Raw genomic sequence first — 17,552 nt, 5'->3', positions numbered from 1 at the left:
AAAAAACATGAAAGGCTGGGAGAACGACTATTCCGTCCAATTTTCCCAACAATTTGATATGTATCACGCATTAACAAAATTGTTATATATGGGGGAAATTAAAACATCATAGAATACATAAAAATTAATTACCAAAAATTACTTTAGTTTCACATAATTATATTAATAAACTTTGCCAATGAGATATTTCACTTGATTTACTACATAATTTAAAATAGCAACATCACTTTACGAATTAGTACCTGATAACACATGAGTAATTAACGAATCGTATAAATTCAATTTCTACCTCCAATGATACTCATGGCTATGAATCACACATACAAAGTTATAATGAATTAATTTTCAAACCACCAAGAAAATATATATACAAATATAGCCATCATAGATCTTAAATCATCTTAAATCACCACCCTTACTCGCTTTATATAATTACCACATTAGCAAGGAAGACTTTTATGCCGAAAGAAATAAGCAAGGAAATTATAGGCCAAATTAATATATAACTTTCAACTTAATAAAACTCGTGGCTAAATAAAATTACCAATAAAATTCCCAATGTCTACCTAATTTAACATATGGGATCACAACTTAATTTTTATTTTATTTTATTTTGAAATACTCGATCTTTACCTCATTTTCCTTTAACTTTACAAATTAAGCTGTACCAAAAACAACTTTAGCTATATTTCATAATTATTTCAAATAAATGTAATTATCACGTATGAGCATCGTCAACAACAAGGGGAAAAATTATTTCCATGTAAATTAACATGCTAAATGAAGTGGCCACATAGAACAAATCATTAACATTTTAGAAACAATCGTGAGATCAGAAAAGCTATAACAAGTCACCTCACATTGCAATGGGTAAGAAACAAACTTGTTTTACTATTAGCTTATGCACAAAATACAACAATTATCATGCTCAAAATATGGTATCGATATGAATTAAAAGTCTGTACAGTGCTAAATTGTCATAAGCCACATAAAATTTTAAACATCCGTATGTTCATATATAGAAAAATTAGCTAGCCTTTTATATAGAAAGATTTCTATATTTTTAGAATAAATCCTCCAAATGTACGCAAATAATTTGCCTTTAATTAAACCAACTAATAAAATCCTCACAACCTGCCAATAGCTATTTGGGGAGCAAAATATATGCAACCCTAAAATAGTAACGAATTTTAATTTATTGAATATCTCATATAGACTAGTCAAGATATTATAATGCAACAAGTCCACGAAATTATTAATCATATAATAAATATATTAAATTCAATTATATTTAACATAATAAGTAAATTCCATTAATTCACATTGGGAGGAGTGTATAAAGATTCAATTTAAAAAATCAATCCAAAGTGTTCATGAGAGAATTAACAACTTCATCCATATTTATGGAACAAACTTAAAGGTACTGCATAAGTCTTATTAATTAGAGATAAATAATTAAAACACCATAGACAAGAAATCCATCGATATCTACGTCTCTCGTGAACATTCTAAAATAGATCCAATTAGGAAAACGAAGTTTAAATATGGTATAAATTAAGAAATTTAAGAAACCACCGTACTGCTTTTGCCCATGGTTATATATAAATCATTCTATATGGATCGAAGATCATTAGGAAACCAGTAGGATTAATTCACATAGGTAGAGGGGACACATTACCATTTTTTTTCCTTCTTCTTTCTCCATTTTAATTCTAAACACTTTTTAGAATAAATAGAGAAAAACAACTCCAATAGGTAGTTTTTGTAATTGATTGCTATTTCACAAAGATAGAGAAAATTTAAAATTAAAATTATTATAACCAAAGAAATTACAAACAACACTATAAAATTTCAAAAATTTATAATCAGAAATTCCAAACACCTCTTCTCTATTATTGTTGGAAATATATTAGGTAAATGAAATTTCTCAAATAATAAATATAAACATTTAATTGAAGATGTGTCGAAAGATCACACCTTCCATCTCGAAAGATCAAACTAATTTTCTAATAAAAGAGTAACTACTTAGTCAAACTTAGAAAATCTTTTAATTTTCCAATACTTAGGTCCTTGTGTTCCTATCCTTCATTGATTTTTCTTGATGACCTATTTAATTATTCTCGTAAAGTACAATTATCATTATTTGTATATGATATATTATATTTTAGCAACAATTATTTTTTTAAAATTTGTTTAACAAATATATAACAAAGTTTTCTCTAATTAAAATAAATAATTTATACTTTTATTCCTCCTAAATTTATATTCTAAAACATAGTTTTTTTAAATAATTTTTTTAATAGAAAGGTACAAACTTCCAACCGGAGAAGAGGTAAGTACCGGTTGCTCTAAATAATTTAATAAATTATTTAAAAATACTGTGCAATAATAATAAATATAATATATTTTTTAATATTTTCTCCTTTAAATTTGATATTTTGAAAAATCAAATAAATGTATGAATTTGTCAAAAAAATAATAAATAAATAAATAGATGGATATATTTAATATTTTATGGAAAAATCATAAAATCACCGCTGATGTTCTTCCCTTCTTCCTCAGTCTCACCCGCCGCCCCGCCGCCGCCCGTTTCCAAATTTACTCCTTTGCTTGATATCGTCGCTGTTGATGTCCTTAATCTCTCTCACAATAATTTTTTTGGTTTGTTCTCAATTCACGAATTTTGGCCGTAATTCATGAAATGGTTGGTAAATAATTGAAAAGTAGGAAGTGATGGCTAGAAATTATAAGCATTTAGCTTGATTTTGAGATTACAATTTTGCCTTTCTCTTTCTCTTTCTCTCTCTCCCACTTTGTTTTTAGAAGATGCTTCTGGTTGCTTGCTGGGAATTTCAATCTTCAAAATTTATGAAGATATCGGTGAATTAGGTAGTGACAAGGCCTTTGTGGAAAGCTAATTTTTGGAACTCGATTGCAAGGGCTTAACTACATCAACAAACATGAAAAAAATGATTGAATCTCTGAGTTCACGAATGGGGATAAATTGTAAATTGCTGTAGAGTCACTCGAACAATTGGCAAAGCTCCTTGGGGTGTCCCTGGGTATAGAGGGGCAAAGCTCCGACTCCCATTCTCGGAAAAAAAAAGATTTTAATCATAAATATGCGATAGAAAAGCAAAACTTTCTGCAAAGTGTTGGATCGTTCAATAACAAATGATAAGAGATACTGAGGGGAATATGAAAGAGAGGACAGAAATATGGTGTTCGAAATCAGATGGTGTTTAACATTATGAGATCATAAATGGTACCGAGTTGTTTTTACGTCAGTAGACATATTACATAGATGAATTTTCTACTAAACCATTCTAAACAATACAACTTTTGAATCAGTGAAAGTCTATTCATTTTCCCATTTGCTCTACTTAAGATGTGCAGTATTATTTGAATGACAATCAAACTATATTACTAGTGCTGAAGATGAAAGAAAAAGCTCGAAAATAACCATATCTTCCCATTACTATATGCTTTTTATGAAGTTTCCTACTTTTTTTCTTTTGGGTATATTATCTCTCTTAAAATCATCTCCTCCAAATGATTGAAGTAAATTATTCATGAATTTTCCTTTATGAAATTCTTCTTATCATAAAAAAATCCTCTGTTTTTTTTATATATTTATTTTTTCACAAAATTAATGTCTATTTCAGGAGATGATATCAGGAAGGGTTTTGATCGATGAAGGTGTCAGATAAGTGGTTGAGGTGGAGCAAACAAATTTGTGGAGATTTCTTTGGTGGTCATAGACCATTTCAGTGGTGCAACTGCAAAGAAAGTTGAACCTCCAAACCAGCGATGCAACTTCAACAAATGCACTGGTGCGATTTTTGAGCTTCGAGTTTACGAAATGATGACTGATTGATTCTGGATTTCACGTATTCAACTGAAGCATATGGTTAGTACTAGTAGTATTTCAAATTATTCTAACTTCTTCTTAATCCTTATAGCCAAAGGATGAAGAACATTTGATTTTCTTTGTAGTTTATTTGGCTTTATAATTGAATTGGTATGCCTCAAATTTTTGTTCCATTTTAACGCTTTTTCCATTGGTGATTTCCCCTTAGGTTGGTACATTTAAAACAACGGTGGATACTTTAGCTTGGGATGGAACTATCTCATCAAGTGATTTTTACAAGGCTGCTTCTGCTTTTCTTCAGAGATGGAAATTGATCAACTCTGATTTTCCTTCATGGTCATGGGTTCCAGGTCAGAAACTACAATTGATTAGTTCTGATAAGGTTAAGTTTCTTCTTCTTTAGGCTAAGATATCACTGGTTCACTTTATGGAGAATTTATGGAGAATTGAAGGTATCATTGATTCTCAGAATCTCAACATATATGCCTTTTTTGTAGGTGGAAGGATACTTATCTTTGGAGAAAATATGCCTTCTGAGGCCACTCGAGGTTTGCTTCTTCCATTTTAATGGCCCTTCTTTTTCCCTTTAGCAATATGCCAATTCCATCATTCCTCATTGTTTCCTTTATTATATTTTCTATGGAATGAACAGGAGAAAGGAGAGTGCTCTGAGGAAAGAGAGACTGCTGGGTACAACAATGAGTTTCTCGATGAAGCTACGTTAGTACGTGCATTGCATTCTAAAATTGATGATCTTGATTTGTCTGTTGGTATTACACTTCTTGAGTGACATCTGCTGTCTTTGTTAATGATTCTTGTTTTTCTGAAGGTCTCATCCCCAAGTGATCACCAAGAAGTACATTACTATGATTTTCACATTCTGCACTGTGCATCATATGGTGTTCTAGTACTATACTTTCGTGCTTACTGTAGTGGTATGCAATTTTAGAAGTGGCCTGACTAACCACAGAGTGGAGATCATGCATTAGTAAAATTGTTTTTTTTTTTGGTGCATTTGTCAACATGAAAGTTGTTGGGGTTTTGCAAATAAATAGAGTGATGCGTACTGATGTTAATATTTGTTTGTTAATATATAACTGTCCGATTTATAGCGAGTACCTATAATTAGAAATTATTGTTTTTTAAATTTGAATATGGTATTCCAAAAATGTGATTGAGCGTTACTTCTGTTTAAATAGTAAACGTATGCATTCTGAAAATGTGATTGGGTGGAACGAATTGGAAATCTTGGAATCTGGGAAATCTTGGAATATAACCATGGTTTATTCTAAGTGGTTTAATCCCCCATAAAATCTTTCAAGACCTTAATTTTTGCCAATGTAGACTAATCTTTAATAACTCTTTTTCCTAGAACCATCGTCCTTGCTCGTTTCCCTTCTTTTAAAAAGATAAGAAACTAATTTTTGTTGTTAGGTGGAAAGTGTAAAAAGAGGGAGAAATAAGAACCATCATCCTTATGCTCTTGAAACCTTGTGATCTCATCCTAGATTTGTCACTCACAAATCAGGAAAGAATGAGCATATTTGGTGTTGTTTTTGTATATTTCTGAATATTTAATTGTTCTTGAAGTTGGTGCTTTTTGGTTATAGCAATTTGATTATTGTTTGATCTGCTAGTCAGTCCTATGTATTCCATGTCACCCAGTTTATTCACTTGAGGTACATGGATCATTTTGACTATCCCTTGGCTTACAAAGCTGCAAATTCTAGAATATCACTTACATGTTGAAGTTGAGTGGTTTAATGCATGTACTTTATCTTCTTCATCAACTCATTTCCACCCTTTATCTCTTCCCTCTTTGGTGTTATATGGTTTAGGAAATATGAGGTACGGAATATCCATTTTGTAGGGTTAGATGTTCTGAAGTTTTATTGTTTTTTTTCTCAAATGAATAGCTATTTGTACGTCCATTGATATTGTAAAGGACAGAAGTAAGTTGTCCTCTAGCGGTACGATTACCTATTTAATATCCAGAGTGCATTCAGTATTGGTCCTTCTTTATCAGTTCTTCTCTGGTTAATGTTTTTGAATGGTCTTCACTGGGGGATTAGTGCATGTCTTTTGTTGGTATGAGACAGCTCTAAGCTTTCTATAGTAAATAATATGTTGAAAATAAATTTATCTTTTCTTTTCCAAAGTATCCAATAACTAGACAACTGAGATCAAAGCTTCTTATATTGAGCATTAAATAATTAAAGTTCGATATAAGTTCTTTGCATATGAACTTATAATCTTTTAAACACGACAATCTTACGATCTTTTGGAAAGTTGTATTCTTAAGTTAGAAATATCAGGAAATAAAGGAAATATAGATACTTTATTGTCTAGTATGACATGACAATGATAGATCTCCATTATAATTTAAACCTGTTTTCAAGTTTCCACTCCAAATTATCCTATAATATGTAGACTGCTGCACTTAAATGTTGATTTATGCATTTAAATTTAGGATTCTTTTGTAATTCTTTTGTGGAGAATTCAGGATTTATGCATTTAAATGTCTATAAACCATAGAAAATTCTCTTTTGTAACTACAGTCCCACGATGATTATTAGGATTGGAAAGTTGTAATGCACTAGTTTCTTGGGAGAGGCTCTCTCATCCCCTTCCCTTAGGTTGTTTGTGGCCTTTTGTGGTTAATAACTTAATACATTTCTGTTTCTTATTAAAATAAATAAATCTGCTCGTACTGATATCTTGGAGTATTTAGCTCATTCACTATACTAATTTTGTTAAGTGTACAGATGGGCTACCTCTGATTTTCGAAGAAATTGAAAAGGACCTTCCATCACAGTCTAAAGATGCATTATTGGATTCAAAATGGACATTCATTACTCAAGAGGTACAATTTTTCTTCGTTTAATTATTTAGTCTTTGGTTCTTAAGTGGGTCTGACTGGAAGGTAGTGCCAAATATAATCTACTTTTGTTTTCATATTTCGCTATGTGTTATAATTTTGATGCTCTGAAGTCTGAATCGTTATTATTTATCAGCTAATTTAGACCTGTACTAAATTAGTGCAGGAAATCCCCATAATCGATAAATTTATATACTATATAGCTTGTAAAAGAAATAGCTCAATTTATTTTAAGATTTGGGCGTTCTTTGAATTGAATTGACCATTTTTTTGTTTGAAATGTTGATGTTTCTTTATCAGTTTGTAATAACATGAGTAGGAGGATTTTTGGGTTCGGTTATATTGTTTTGGTTGAGGTTTTAAAACTAGATTGACCATATAGATCGTAGTCTCATCTGTTTAGCATTTATTTGTTTTTCTTTTTTTCTTATTTGTTTGATAATACCATTTTCTAATTTGGTAATGCTTTTGATCATTTTTTTGAATAGTCTTTTTAGTCGTTTTTTTTGGTGTAAATGTTCCCCTCTTTTTCATCACTGTGGAGAGGTTTTTATTGGGGTTATCTCCCTTTTGTTTTTCTAATCTCATATTATCAATGAAATTGTTTCTTCTCATTATTATTATTATTTTTCTTTTTTTTGTTATTTGTTTTTCTATCTTCATAGTTTATAGACTTATAGTACATAGTTTTTTAACAAGTTTAGTACAAAACAACAATTTTTATTTTTGGTCTCAAAAAATAACATAAAAAACTTTTTTGGTACCATTTTCTAATTTGATCGTTATGTTGGTTTAACCTCTATAATGCTTTCATTTACTAAAAATTCTTCTATAACTAATCAGAAAAGAGTTGCAAGAATGTAAGGAGAGAGAGAAAAGAAATGAAGCGTGGAAAGAGAAGTAAAGTCCATAAAATTGTGCTGAAAAAGGGTTAAGAGATGGCATGTATTGAAGAGAATGAGAAAAAAAATGTATGGACAAATAGGTTACTAAAAAGAAAGTATATGCAAGAAAGTAAAATTTATATGGCTTGGCATAGTTATGCAGGATGATTCATTATGCTGCTTATGCACTGCGTCGGGTTTGAGAAATGAAAGTTCATGAAATTTTCCATAAACTAGTCTCGGGTATCGACTAGTCTTTTAGGAAATAAGTCTTTTAACTTATGAGAGTATATTTGCAATCAGTCTCATAGTTCTTTTTTGATTGAAGATAGGAGTGCAGGACGATTTTCTTATGCTCCTTATGCATTGTGTCGGGTATATAACTAGTTTCGGGTACCGATTTGCAGGAACATCCATATTTAAACAGGCCATGGTTCAAATTACATCCTTGTGGAACCAGGGAATGGATGAAGCTACTCTTCCTTGGTGATGCTTCTTGGTGTAAGAATGAAACAATACCAATGGAAAGATATGTTGCAGCCTCGCTTTCAGTTGTGGGCCAAGTAGTTGGCTTCAAGATTCCAATGGAAATGTTGAAAGATGGCAGCGACAGCCAGTTGTGATTCTGGAACAAAGCTAAAAGTACTTTTAAAAACTTTAAAAATATCATAAGATTGCTTCTATATGAAGCACTTAGATTAATATTCATTTCTAAAGTGTTTCTAGGAAAGTCTTTTACTTGACAGGGCGTTTGGCCTATAATGGGGTAGGGTCAGTTTGGGTAGTCCACCCAGTGTTTGAAGCATGAATTTAGCAACATCATGCTTTCTGAACCTAACCCATCCGTGGAGTCTATTCAACCCCATAGGTTATACTTTTTTTTTTTTAATTACATTATCATTTTTCTATTATTTTGTCTCAATTTTATCAATCTCGTACCAAATATATGTTTTATAGTTCATGATTAAGGTAAAAATTACAGCACTTTTTTTAAAGTACGGTTTGATGACAATTCTGTGGTCCAATAATTATTCAATGGCATTTAGTAATGGTTATTGAATGAATGCTATCAAACAAAATTGATACTCCAATAAATTATTACTACAATAATGAAAACTAGATTAACACATCATTCTATGAAGGCCAATGTGTGAATTACACAAATAAATAAGACCTTTAAAAAAAATGTAAAAACAAGAGACATTAAAGACGTTGAGTTTCTACCGGACAAGTGGGTTCTATTCTCTGACATCACTTAGCAGTAATTGTCACCTATTTCTTCTTTTGAGGTCAGAAGTTCGAACTCCATATTTCCAATGTGTTAGTATTAAAAAAAAAACTCCCATTTCAAATTAATCTGCATCTGCACTTGAAACTGCAGTTGTCCTCTCAAAGCAAGCCAAGAATTCTGTATTACCCTCAGCCCCCTTCATTGGTGATTCAATCCAACCTCTGCTGCAGAATCCAAAATTCTCCACACCTTTTATGATCTTCTCAACAACCTACACCATTCATTTTTCAAACATAGATTTGAGGTATTCATCCTATCAATCTTTAGAATTTGAGGAAAAACTCGAGGACACAAGTACAACCAAAAGAACGGATCCTATTTAAATAAGGTCGTATGATTCAACCTATCAATAAATGTGCTAATAACAAATAGAGGAAACTAACATCACATTATCTTAACAACATATATAAACATATATAAACCATAATCAATTGAAATCTCTCTTTAACCATTAACGGGATGTTTGATAATGTTTTTGTCATTTATTTTCTGTTTTATGGAATTATGTTTTATTTATTGACATTTTCTTTGTTCCTAATCTAATTTTAAAATCGAGTTCGAAATTATAGCAAAATTTTAAAAGCTTAAAGAAATGTAATTTTCAAAGAGATTGTTTTGTTTTTGAAATTTAATTAAGATTAGTGTTTTTGAAAGGCGTAGTGAGACGTGCACCTGAGCTCACCTCATGCAAGGCGAGGGAAAACTAAGAAGGCAACCTTTAAGAGCACGCCTTATATTAAAGAGTTGAGGCACTGAAGCTCTTCTGTAATAATGTTATATAAATTTATATTTTATTAAAAAATACCATTTAAATAGAAGTGTCATTTCTCTTCACTAGAAGTTGGAGTAAGCTCTCTCTCATTTCCATCCTCAAACTCTCTCTCTTATCTCATTTTTCTTCCTCGAAACTCTCTTTCTCATTCCCCCCTCAAGTGTTCTTTCTTTCTATTTCTTTCTATTTCAATCTCTCTCTCTCTGACTCTACCTGTTTATTACTATGTAGATGGGCATATATATTTATTGATTTTTATATATAGTGTGCCTCGAAGAAAAAAAAAACTCGCTTTTTAAGCGCCTCATGTGTAAGCCCCAATCTTGGAATTAATTACAAATCATTATTATTTGAATTGACAAGTGATTAAAATTATTTCTTTTGAGGGTAGAAATTAAATTACCCATCCTTATCAGGTGGACAGGTAATGTTAAAAAGATGTATATAGATCCTTTTTAGTGCACAGAAGATGCAAATGACTATTCTAAACTTCAGTAAGAGCTATCATCTCAAGATAATTTAAGCAATAATTCCAATTAGAAAAATTCAGTAGCATGACTTTTCTCTATAAGCAGGTAAAAATCAATAAAACACATTAAATGAAATAACAACAAAGGAAGAAATAAATGTTTACCTCCTGGTGAACTAGTGGATCTCTCACGATTCCCCCACCTCCTACCTGCAATGAACTATATCTTCAAATGGATGGTCTACATAAACTTCATATGTCGGATATCTATATTTTGACATTCTTATTTTTCATAGTTTCATCTATTTTTACAAGATATCTGGTTTTCATGATTTTATTAGGAGATTGTAAAATGATAGCATAGTTCGAGTCAAGGCCAGCAAGAACAAAAATATTTAATCCATTTTTTTAATGAATAAACTAATATTTAATCCATTTTTTTAATGAATAAACTAACTTTCAGTGAGAAGAAATGAAATAATACACACGTGGAACAAAATAAAATAAACTAAGACGAAGGAGCAAAAACAAAGAGTAAAAAGCTAACAAACTACACAATTACAAAAAGGGATCTAGTTCAAAAGTGAGAGATAAAGGGTAAGAAATATTCAATCCATAAGACATAAAGGGGCTTTTATAGCTGGGAGAAAAATTCTTGAAGATCACCCTTTTCTCTTTGCTTAGCTACACAAGTGTCCTCTGTTTGCAGATGGTACTATCTTTTTCTGCTCCATTCAAGAGGATTCCTTTATCACCCTCAATAGTTGTCACATTTTCTTTGAATCCATGTCTGGGTTGAGGGTAAATAGGGGAAATGCTCCATCATTGGCATTAACTGTGCCCCTAGGTTGATGCTTGGGCTTCTCTTGTGGATGTGTGTGAGGTAGGTTGGTTTCCTTCTTCTTATCTAGGTCTTCCACTCAGGCATACACATAATCCTAGGGGTCGTTCCTTTTAGAACCCAGTCCTAGACAAAACTCCAGAAGCGTCTTTCGTCTAGGAATAGAGCCTTTTTCTAAGGGTGGCAGGTTGACTCTTATCCAGTCAATTATGAGTAGAATTCCGACTTATTTCCTTTTAGTGTTCGGATCTATGCAGGGGTCAGTAAGAATTTAGAGAGACTTATGAGGAAATTTCTTTGGGAAGGGGTGAAGGAAGGTAGAGGATCCCACCTAGTTAGTTGAGACGTTTTGCTAGGGTCGATCCCGTTAGGGGGTTTTGGGCATTGGTAATCTGAGACGTCGAAACAAGGCCCACTTCGTGTTCTCCTGTGAGACCGAGTCCTTGTGGCACAAGGTTATTCCTAGTAAGTATGGTTCTCATCCCTATGATTAAATTTCAGGAGGGGGTTTAAAAGGCACACTTTAGAAATCCCTTGAAAGAGATCGCAGCTGGATTTCCCTTTTTCTCCCGGTTCTTCAAATACCCAATGGGAAATAGATCTGTTACTTTATAATGGGAGGACATTAACCCCCAAGGGGCAGCCGGATTGGCAAGGACTTGAGGTCTCTTGGACATACTGGCTTAAAGATTTCAAGTTTGAACCTTCCGATGAGCTTAATACCAAAAATTTTTAATGTCTCCTAGGTCTAGCCCTTGAGGCAAGCACGGGTTCCCCTAGGTATAGGAGAGCAAAGTTTCGACTCCCAGTTATCCAAAAATAATAATAATAAGGGAGGACATTAGGTTGAGCGATAGGCCTTTTGTGTCCAATTTCCTCCCTTAGATCAATTATTATCTACGAAATTTAGTCTGGTCACATTTGTTCTTCCTTCTCGAGGTTCCTCCTCCTTTTCCTTTGGTTTCAGTGACCTTCGTCTGGCAGAGAGACAACAGAGGTTGTTCATCTTCTCTCCTCGTTAGATGATCGGGTTGCGAGTCCAAGTGGTAGGGTGTTAGGCCACCAATAGTTAACAAATATACTAGGGGGGCAAGAAAGGAATTGTACTCGGGTATAGGGGAGGAATTACCGTTTTAGGTTGTGGGGCCCAGGGATCAGTGTGGGAGTGAGGGCCGAGTAGATATAGAAGGAGGTTAGGGAATATTGGGGGATATGCTTGTTTTTGTGAGTACCTTAAGGAGGTAGAAGGAGAGCTTACCCACCCTCTCGAACAGGTGGAGTGTTTCTATATTGCCTACGGGCTTTTGCTTGAGATTCAATCAAAGTGTGAGGAAATACCTCACCATAGGGGTGTTCGTTTTTGTCCTCCTAATCCTGTGGGGGGTTTCTCCTGTGAGTCGATTCATGTATTTTTCCTCTACTCTTCAGAGCCTTGCATGTTCCCTGCTTTAGAAGGTGAAAAATTTCAAAGAAGGTTAGATTCTTTGCATAGCAGAGTGAACACCTTGTCATGTTCTGAGGCATTATTTGGTTGTTGCTGGGCCACATGGGACGTTTAGTGTAAGATTGATGTTGAAGACTTGAACCCCATTTTATGAAACTGTCAATGCACAGACTGTTTGGGATCGCTTCTTTCACGTGGTCGAGCTTTGTTTCGCGAAATCTAGTGTTTGTTTTGAGATGATGGAAGAGGTTAATCATAATCCTCGTCCTCCCTTTTGCAAAAAGGACTGAATCATGCGGCGAACTGGTTTTTTTGCGGTGATTCGGGGTATTTGGCTGGAAAAGAACAACATAATTCTTAGGGATCAGGAAAGATCTCCCAAGATGGTGCAGTCTCTTGCTAGCTAGGTTTAACACCTCTGCTTGGGCATCTGTTACTAAATAATTTTGTTCTTATTCTCTAGATCTTATTAATCTTGTATAATTATCCTTCGACACAAATTGTGGGTTGTCTTTTTGTTTGTCCTCTTTGTTCTCTTTCATCTTTTCTTGATAACATGACTTATCGAGGAAGGTGACTCACCTGGATAATTGGGCCATCACGTCTAAACTAGAAGAGGTTGGAGGTCTCAATTAGGAAATATATGCAAAAAGAATATGGCCCTTTGACTTGTCAACAAATGGCCTTATAATGGTTATATAGGAAGAAATATCTAAAATAAACTCTGGTCATATTTTCTTAGAAACTCTATTAAAACATATTTCAGTATAATCTATAATGATAACCAAAAGAGCAGCCAGATAGGAACTACTAAAACACCCAAGAAGGATAAGAACTCAAAGCCTCTTACCTGTGATCTGCGACATTCAAATTGAGGTTTCACCAAAGTAACCAATGTTGACATTTCCTTCATCACACTCACGACAGCAGGCATGACCTGATACATAAACAAATGAGAGCAAGGAATGAGAGAAAAGACAAAAGCACTTAAAATGACCATTGCAAGACCTTCTGGTCAAAATCAAAACACGTCACACTAATGATCAAAATTGTACTAATGATAAACTATGGCTATAATAATGTTTCTAACCCTGTTATCAAGTTAGATTTAACAAACTGAAATATACATCATAGCTATTAAAACACATTTCCGCAGCCATTTGAAACCTTACCAAGAGAATAGAAATGAAAGAAAGGTCCAGAGTAACAATATCAACTTTTTGAGGAAGTCCAGCAAGATATCTTAAGTTTGTCCTTTCCATCACACAGACACGTTCATCTCGGCGAATCTTATCAGCAACCTAAAAATTCTGCAGATCATTGATGCATCACAATGGAACAGAAGAAAGTGTGGGACATATTTGCTAGTTTCCTACATAAATATTAAAGGTATCCAAAGTGAACATTGGTTATCAATTCACTGGTTTAAACACTTCTGGTCAATGAAAGCAACAGCACTAATTACCAAGTCTTTAGTTCATTGGCCTCAATGGAGATGGAGAACCAGATCCTTAATTTCTGTCACATGCATTAACTTAATGACAAACTGTTCTAAACATAAATATATTTAGAGGAGAGAACAAGGTTAATAACTTCATACTCTTTGCAGCCTGAACATACCTCCTCCTTTTCCTCACTTGCAAGCCAGTTTCAGATGGATTTACAAGTTCAAATTACAACTAACTATAAAAGTTCCCTGCTTCCACTCAAACTCCAATATCTTGAATGGTCAATTTAAATTAGATCCTTTATGCTATATAGATAATCCCTTGTTATTGCTTTTTGTGTATATAAGAACCAATTTAATTTTAACAGAATATGACATTTCCTAAACAGTGACAGATCTCTTCGTTATTAAGATTGCCCCTCCTTTCCCAATGAAAAATCTTATCAGGCACTGTTTGCTCTACTTTTTGGGAAATTGAAATGATAGTAATAGGATTGAAGAAAGGGGTATTGTGGAGGAGGGTCAAAAGAAGCTGAAATATTGTGCTTCTCCTTGGGTTTCTTTCTAATACCAAAGAGATTTATAATTGACCCTTGTTGCTAAATTTGATTAGTTGGATACATCTTTTGTTATCTCTTAAGCCTGGGCTTGGATTTAACTTCTAGTTATCTCCCCCTCTTTTGAAGTTTCTCTTCTTCAATTCAATTACTTCTTGCATACAAAAGATGGACAAGTAAATAAAATTGCTAGTAGAACTTTCCCAAAAAACATGAGGTGTAGTGCTACTTTTATATTAGTGACATTTATTTACACGCTTATCAACTGTCAACTATATTAAGTAGATAACGAAGAATATGTATTAGAAAGAAGTTTATAAACTTTACCTGCCCATAGCCAACATCAACTCCGTAGACAAATGAAGCCCCATGCTGAAGCAAACAGTCAGTAAATCCTCCAGTGGATAACCCAGCATCAAGAGCAACTTTACCAGCAACATCAACCCCGAACTGTTCAATGGCAGCTTCCAACTTGAATCCTGCTCTGGATTTTATAAAATAAAAATAGTAAAGCAATTGATTATATTAACTTCAGAGACTTCATCTAGGCTAATGGGGATGAAGCATAGCATCGATATGTATGGGGAAAGAACAGGTAGCTTTCAGCGAAGTTTTATCACCTACATACATATTTCGGAATTTCAGCAATAATCTCAACCTTAGCTTTATCCCCAACAGGTGTTCCGGCTTTGCTGACTACTCTGCCATCTACCAACACTTTGCCTACACACAAATTTGTTCACAAAACACAGAAAGAGAAAGAAATCAAAAATAAAATGAAGTTCATCATCATCAACGAATCCAATCAGGCCTACCTTGTAATATCCACGATTGTATAATTGTTCGGCTGTATTGCTGGTACCTTTCCACGCAAATCTCATCCAACCTCCTCTTCTTCTTCCTAAGGAAAACAAAAACAGCTTCATTCCCTGGAACAGACTCAAGGTGTTCGACAAAATGTCAAGAACAATCCTTACAGGTTGAGTGGCTGAATCTTTCCCGACTTGGCGACGGAAAAGCTTTTAGGAGAAGAAGCATGCGCCGGAGAGCACGATAATGGCGATAAGAGAAAAATCCTTGCACAATTGTTACGATTCAGGAAGCTCTTCGACATCATTGGGGATTTGTTTCTTCCCCAGAATTACTTTTCGCACGATTTATGTGAAGGCTACTCTGGAAAAATCTCAGTCCTCGAAGGAGAATTAAACTTCAGTTCTTGAGGTCCGTCGCCATTTCTGGAGAATCTTGCACTTCGACATGATAGGGGTTGTTTTCAAAATATGTGTTTAGTGGTAGATTGGTAAATTGCATCTTAATATAAAAAATTGTTATTGGTAACTATTATTCGACTCTTTTTTTTTAGATAAATTATCGACTATATATTTAGTTGATTTATCAAAATCTTTGTACAATTATTATTTTACAATATTATATATTTAGTTTTAAATTTTTAATTTTAATAAAATAAAAATAAATTATCATAATGTAATATATTTATCCAAACTTTTATTTTTCTAGAGGAATTCTGTATTATAAAATTTAAAATTCAGAATCTGAATCTTAAAACATAAAAATGTGGAAGACTCAAAATGAAATCGGTATATTTACGTAAAACAAAGGTTTTTATTTTTATTTTTTTGTTTAGTTCTTCTCTCTATTATTCTCTCCCTCGTCTTTAAAACTTTTTTCTATATATTTTTTTTGTTTTACCTTCTAACTTTTCCTCGTTTTATCTTCTTTTCACATTTTCTATTACTTTTTTCTTTTATTTTCTCTCCGTTTCTAACTCTCTCTTTCTCTAATTCTGTTTCTATTTTCTTTCTCTATGCATTTTCATGCTGCATTGTTGTGTTATTTTCTCATTTTACGTTCTTGTTATGTTATAAATACTTTTTAAAGAGAGTAAATCAAGATTAAGAAGTTTAAAATAGGATTGAATCGGCTTAAGCTATAGGCGAGCGAGATGACCGTCTGAGGCCACCGTTATAGGGAGGCCTCATATTTTTCCTATAATATAAAATATTAGTATTTATTTAATTTAATTTTTAATTATAAATAAATTTAAAATATAAAATAATTTACTAATTATTTTTCATAATTTTTTTATAATATTGAAAATACAAGCTACTAACAACATCCACAGTTAATAAGTTTATAAATTCCTTTCAATTAAGCAAGCTTTCAAATTTGTTAACCATAATCTTTTTATTCATGTTCATTTCAAATTTCCTTAAAAATCTCAACCCATTAAAATAAGCTCCCAAAATTTTCCTGGCATAAGTTGGGAGTGCGGGAGACCTTCCATATTTTTTCACTAACCAAACACAGGTTCTATAAAAAACTTCATAAATATATTACATTAATTTTAGGTTGAACTATCTATCTCTGTGTCAATACTCTCCCCCTCTCTCACTCTCACTCTCAATCTCTCTCATATCTCAAATTTTCATCTTGATTTTCTATGTGGTCTCACGATATTATCAATTGCTAGAGTAAAAATCGAAGCTTCTTATTTCCTCAACTCAACCTATCGGCTTCAAAGTTCAATGTTTTTCATTCATAATTTTTTAACTTTTTTTTATAAATTATTTCATACTGCATGTTGATTGCTCAAGACCTAATATAAGAGATTTACTTATTTAGAATATCAATATGTGAAAGTATGAATCTAGATATGAAAATATAAAAGAAAATAATAGTAGAAAAACTTAATCTTAAAAAGGTGCCCTCGATAAATTTTTTATTGGAAGTAAAAGTAATAAAAATGATGAAATTATAGAAGAAATGATAAATATATACAAATCAAGAGATGAAATAAAAATAGTCGATGATGATATGGTTGTTGAATAAATGAAGCATCTAATTATGAAAAACAAAGTAGAGCCAAGGAAGTATAGAGAAAAAGGATTGCTAAGAAAATTGCAAATGATATGAAAATATAACCAATATTTCACGAAAAATAACGATTTGAAAAATAAAAAATCATTTGATGAGAATGTTGATATTGAAGAAAAACGATAACGGCAAGATTCAATTTCACGTATATAGAAATATCTTTTAACTTCTTATTTGATATGAAATTTTTAAAGTCAAAAATA

The 17,552-nt window shown here is 32.7% G+C and overlaps 2 protein-coding genes across 4 annotated transcripts; one reads left to right on the top strand and one right to left on the bottom strand.

Moving 5' to 3' along the window:
- The first annotated feature begins 2,542 nt into the window (after window positions 1–2,542).
- LOC111025638 (ubiquitin-like-conjugating enzyme ATG10) lies at window positions 2,543–9,735 on the top strand. 3 transcript variants are annotated; one of them, XM_088117644.1, is made up of 8 exons: window positions 2,543–2,661; window positions 3,666–3,910; window positions 4,080–4,253; window positions 4,369–4,419; window positions 4,524–4,595; window positions 4,701–4,806; window positions 6,637–6,734; window positions 9,585–9,735. In XM_088117644.1, the coding sequence occupies exons 2-8, from the start codon at window positions 3,908–3,910 to the stop codon at window positions 9,585–9,587; spliced, it is 507 nt and encodes a 168-aa protein (XP_087973770.1). In that variant the 5' UTR covers window positions 2,543–2,661; window positions 3,666–3,907; the 3' UTR covers window positions 9,588–9,735. The 3 variants fall into 3 exon arrangements, with proteins under 3 accessions (XP_087973770.1, XP_087973769.1, XP_087973768.1); XM_088117643.1 differs by having other exon boundaries at window positions 9,579–9,734; XM_088117642.1 differs by lacking the exon at window positions 9,585–9,735 and adding an exon at window positions 8,041–8,497.
- On the bottom strand, window positions 8,713–15,749 carry LOC111025647 (uncharacterized). Its single transcript, XM_088117640.1, has 8 exons — window positions 15,432–15,749; window positions 15,270–15,355; window positions 15,075–15,177; window positions 14,782–14,938; window positions 13,623–13,751; window positions 13,301–13,387; window positions 10,331–10,375; window positions 8,713–9,135 (listed from the first exon to the last, which is right to left on the bottom strand). Exons 1-8 carry the CDS (start codon window positions 15,569–15,571, stop codon window positions 8,986–8,988), a joined length of 897 nt encoding a protein of 298 aa, XP_087973766.1. The 5' UTR covers window positions 15,572–15,749; the 3' UTR covers window positions 8,713–8,985.
- Between the last annotated feature and the right edge of the window lie 1,803 nt (window positions 15,750–17,552).

This window comes from Momordica charantia (genome assembly GCF_013281855.1).
Source record: "Momordica charantia cultivar OHB3-1 chromosome 9 unlocalized genomic scaffold, Mcharantia_2.0 BLBB01000009.1, whole genome shotgun sequence".
In the NCBI taxonomy this organism is placed as follows: domain Eukaryota; kingdom Viridiplantae; phylum Streptophyta; class Magnoliopsida; order Cucurbitales; family Cucurbitaceae; genus Momordica; species Momordica charantia.
The sequence above is the reverse complement of the archived record's forward strand: the minus strand, read 5'-3'. Positions and strand labels throughout refer to the sequence as shown.

Coding starts and splice junctions, on each gene's coding strand:
- LOC111025638 (XM_088117642.1), top strand. Junction 4,807..6,636: donor CTTTCGTGCTTACTGTAGTG/GTATGCAATTTT, acceptor TTAAGTGTACAG/ATGGGCTACCTCTGATTTTC. Junction 6,735..8,040: donor GGACATTCATTACTCAAGAG/GTACAATTTTTC, acceptor ACCGATTTGCAG/GAACATCCATATTTAAACAG.
- LOC111025647 (XM_088117640.1), bottom strand. CDS start 15,571: ATGATGTCGAAGAGCTTCCTGAATCGTAACAATTGTGCAAGGATTTTT. Junction 13,752..14,781: donor TTGATGTTGGCTATGGGCAG/GTAAAGTTTATA, acceptor CAGAATTTTTAG/GTTGCTGATAAGATTCGCCG. Junction 13,388..13,622: donor CTTTCATTTCTATTCTCTTG/GTAAGGTTTCAA, acceptor TTTATGTATCAG/GTCATGCCTGCTGTCGTGAG.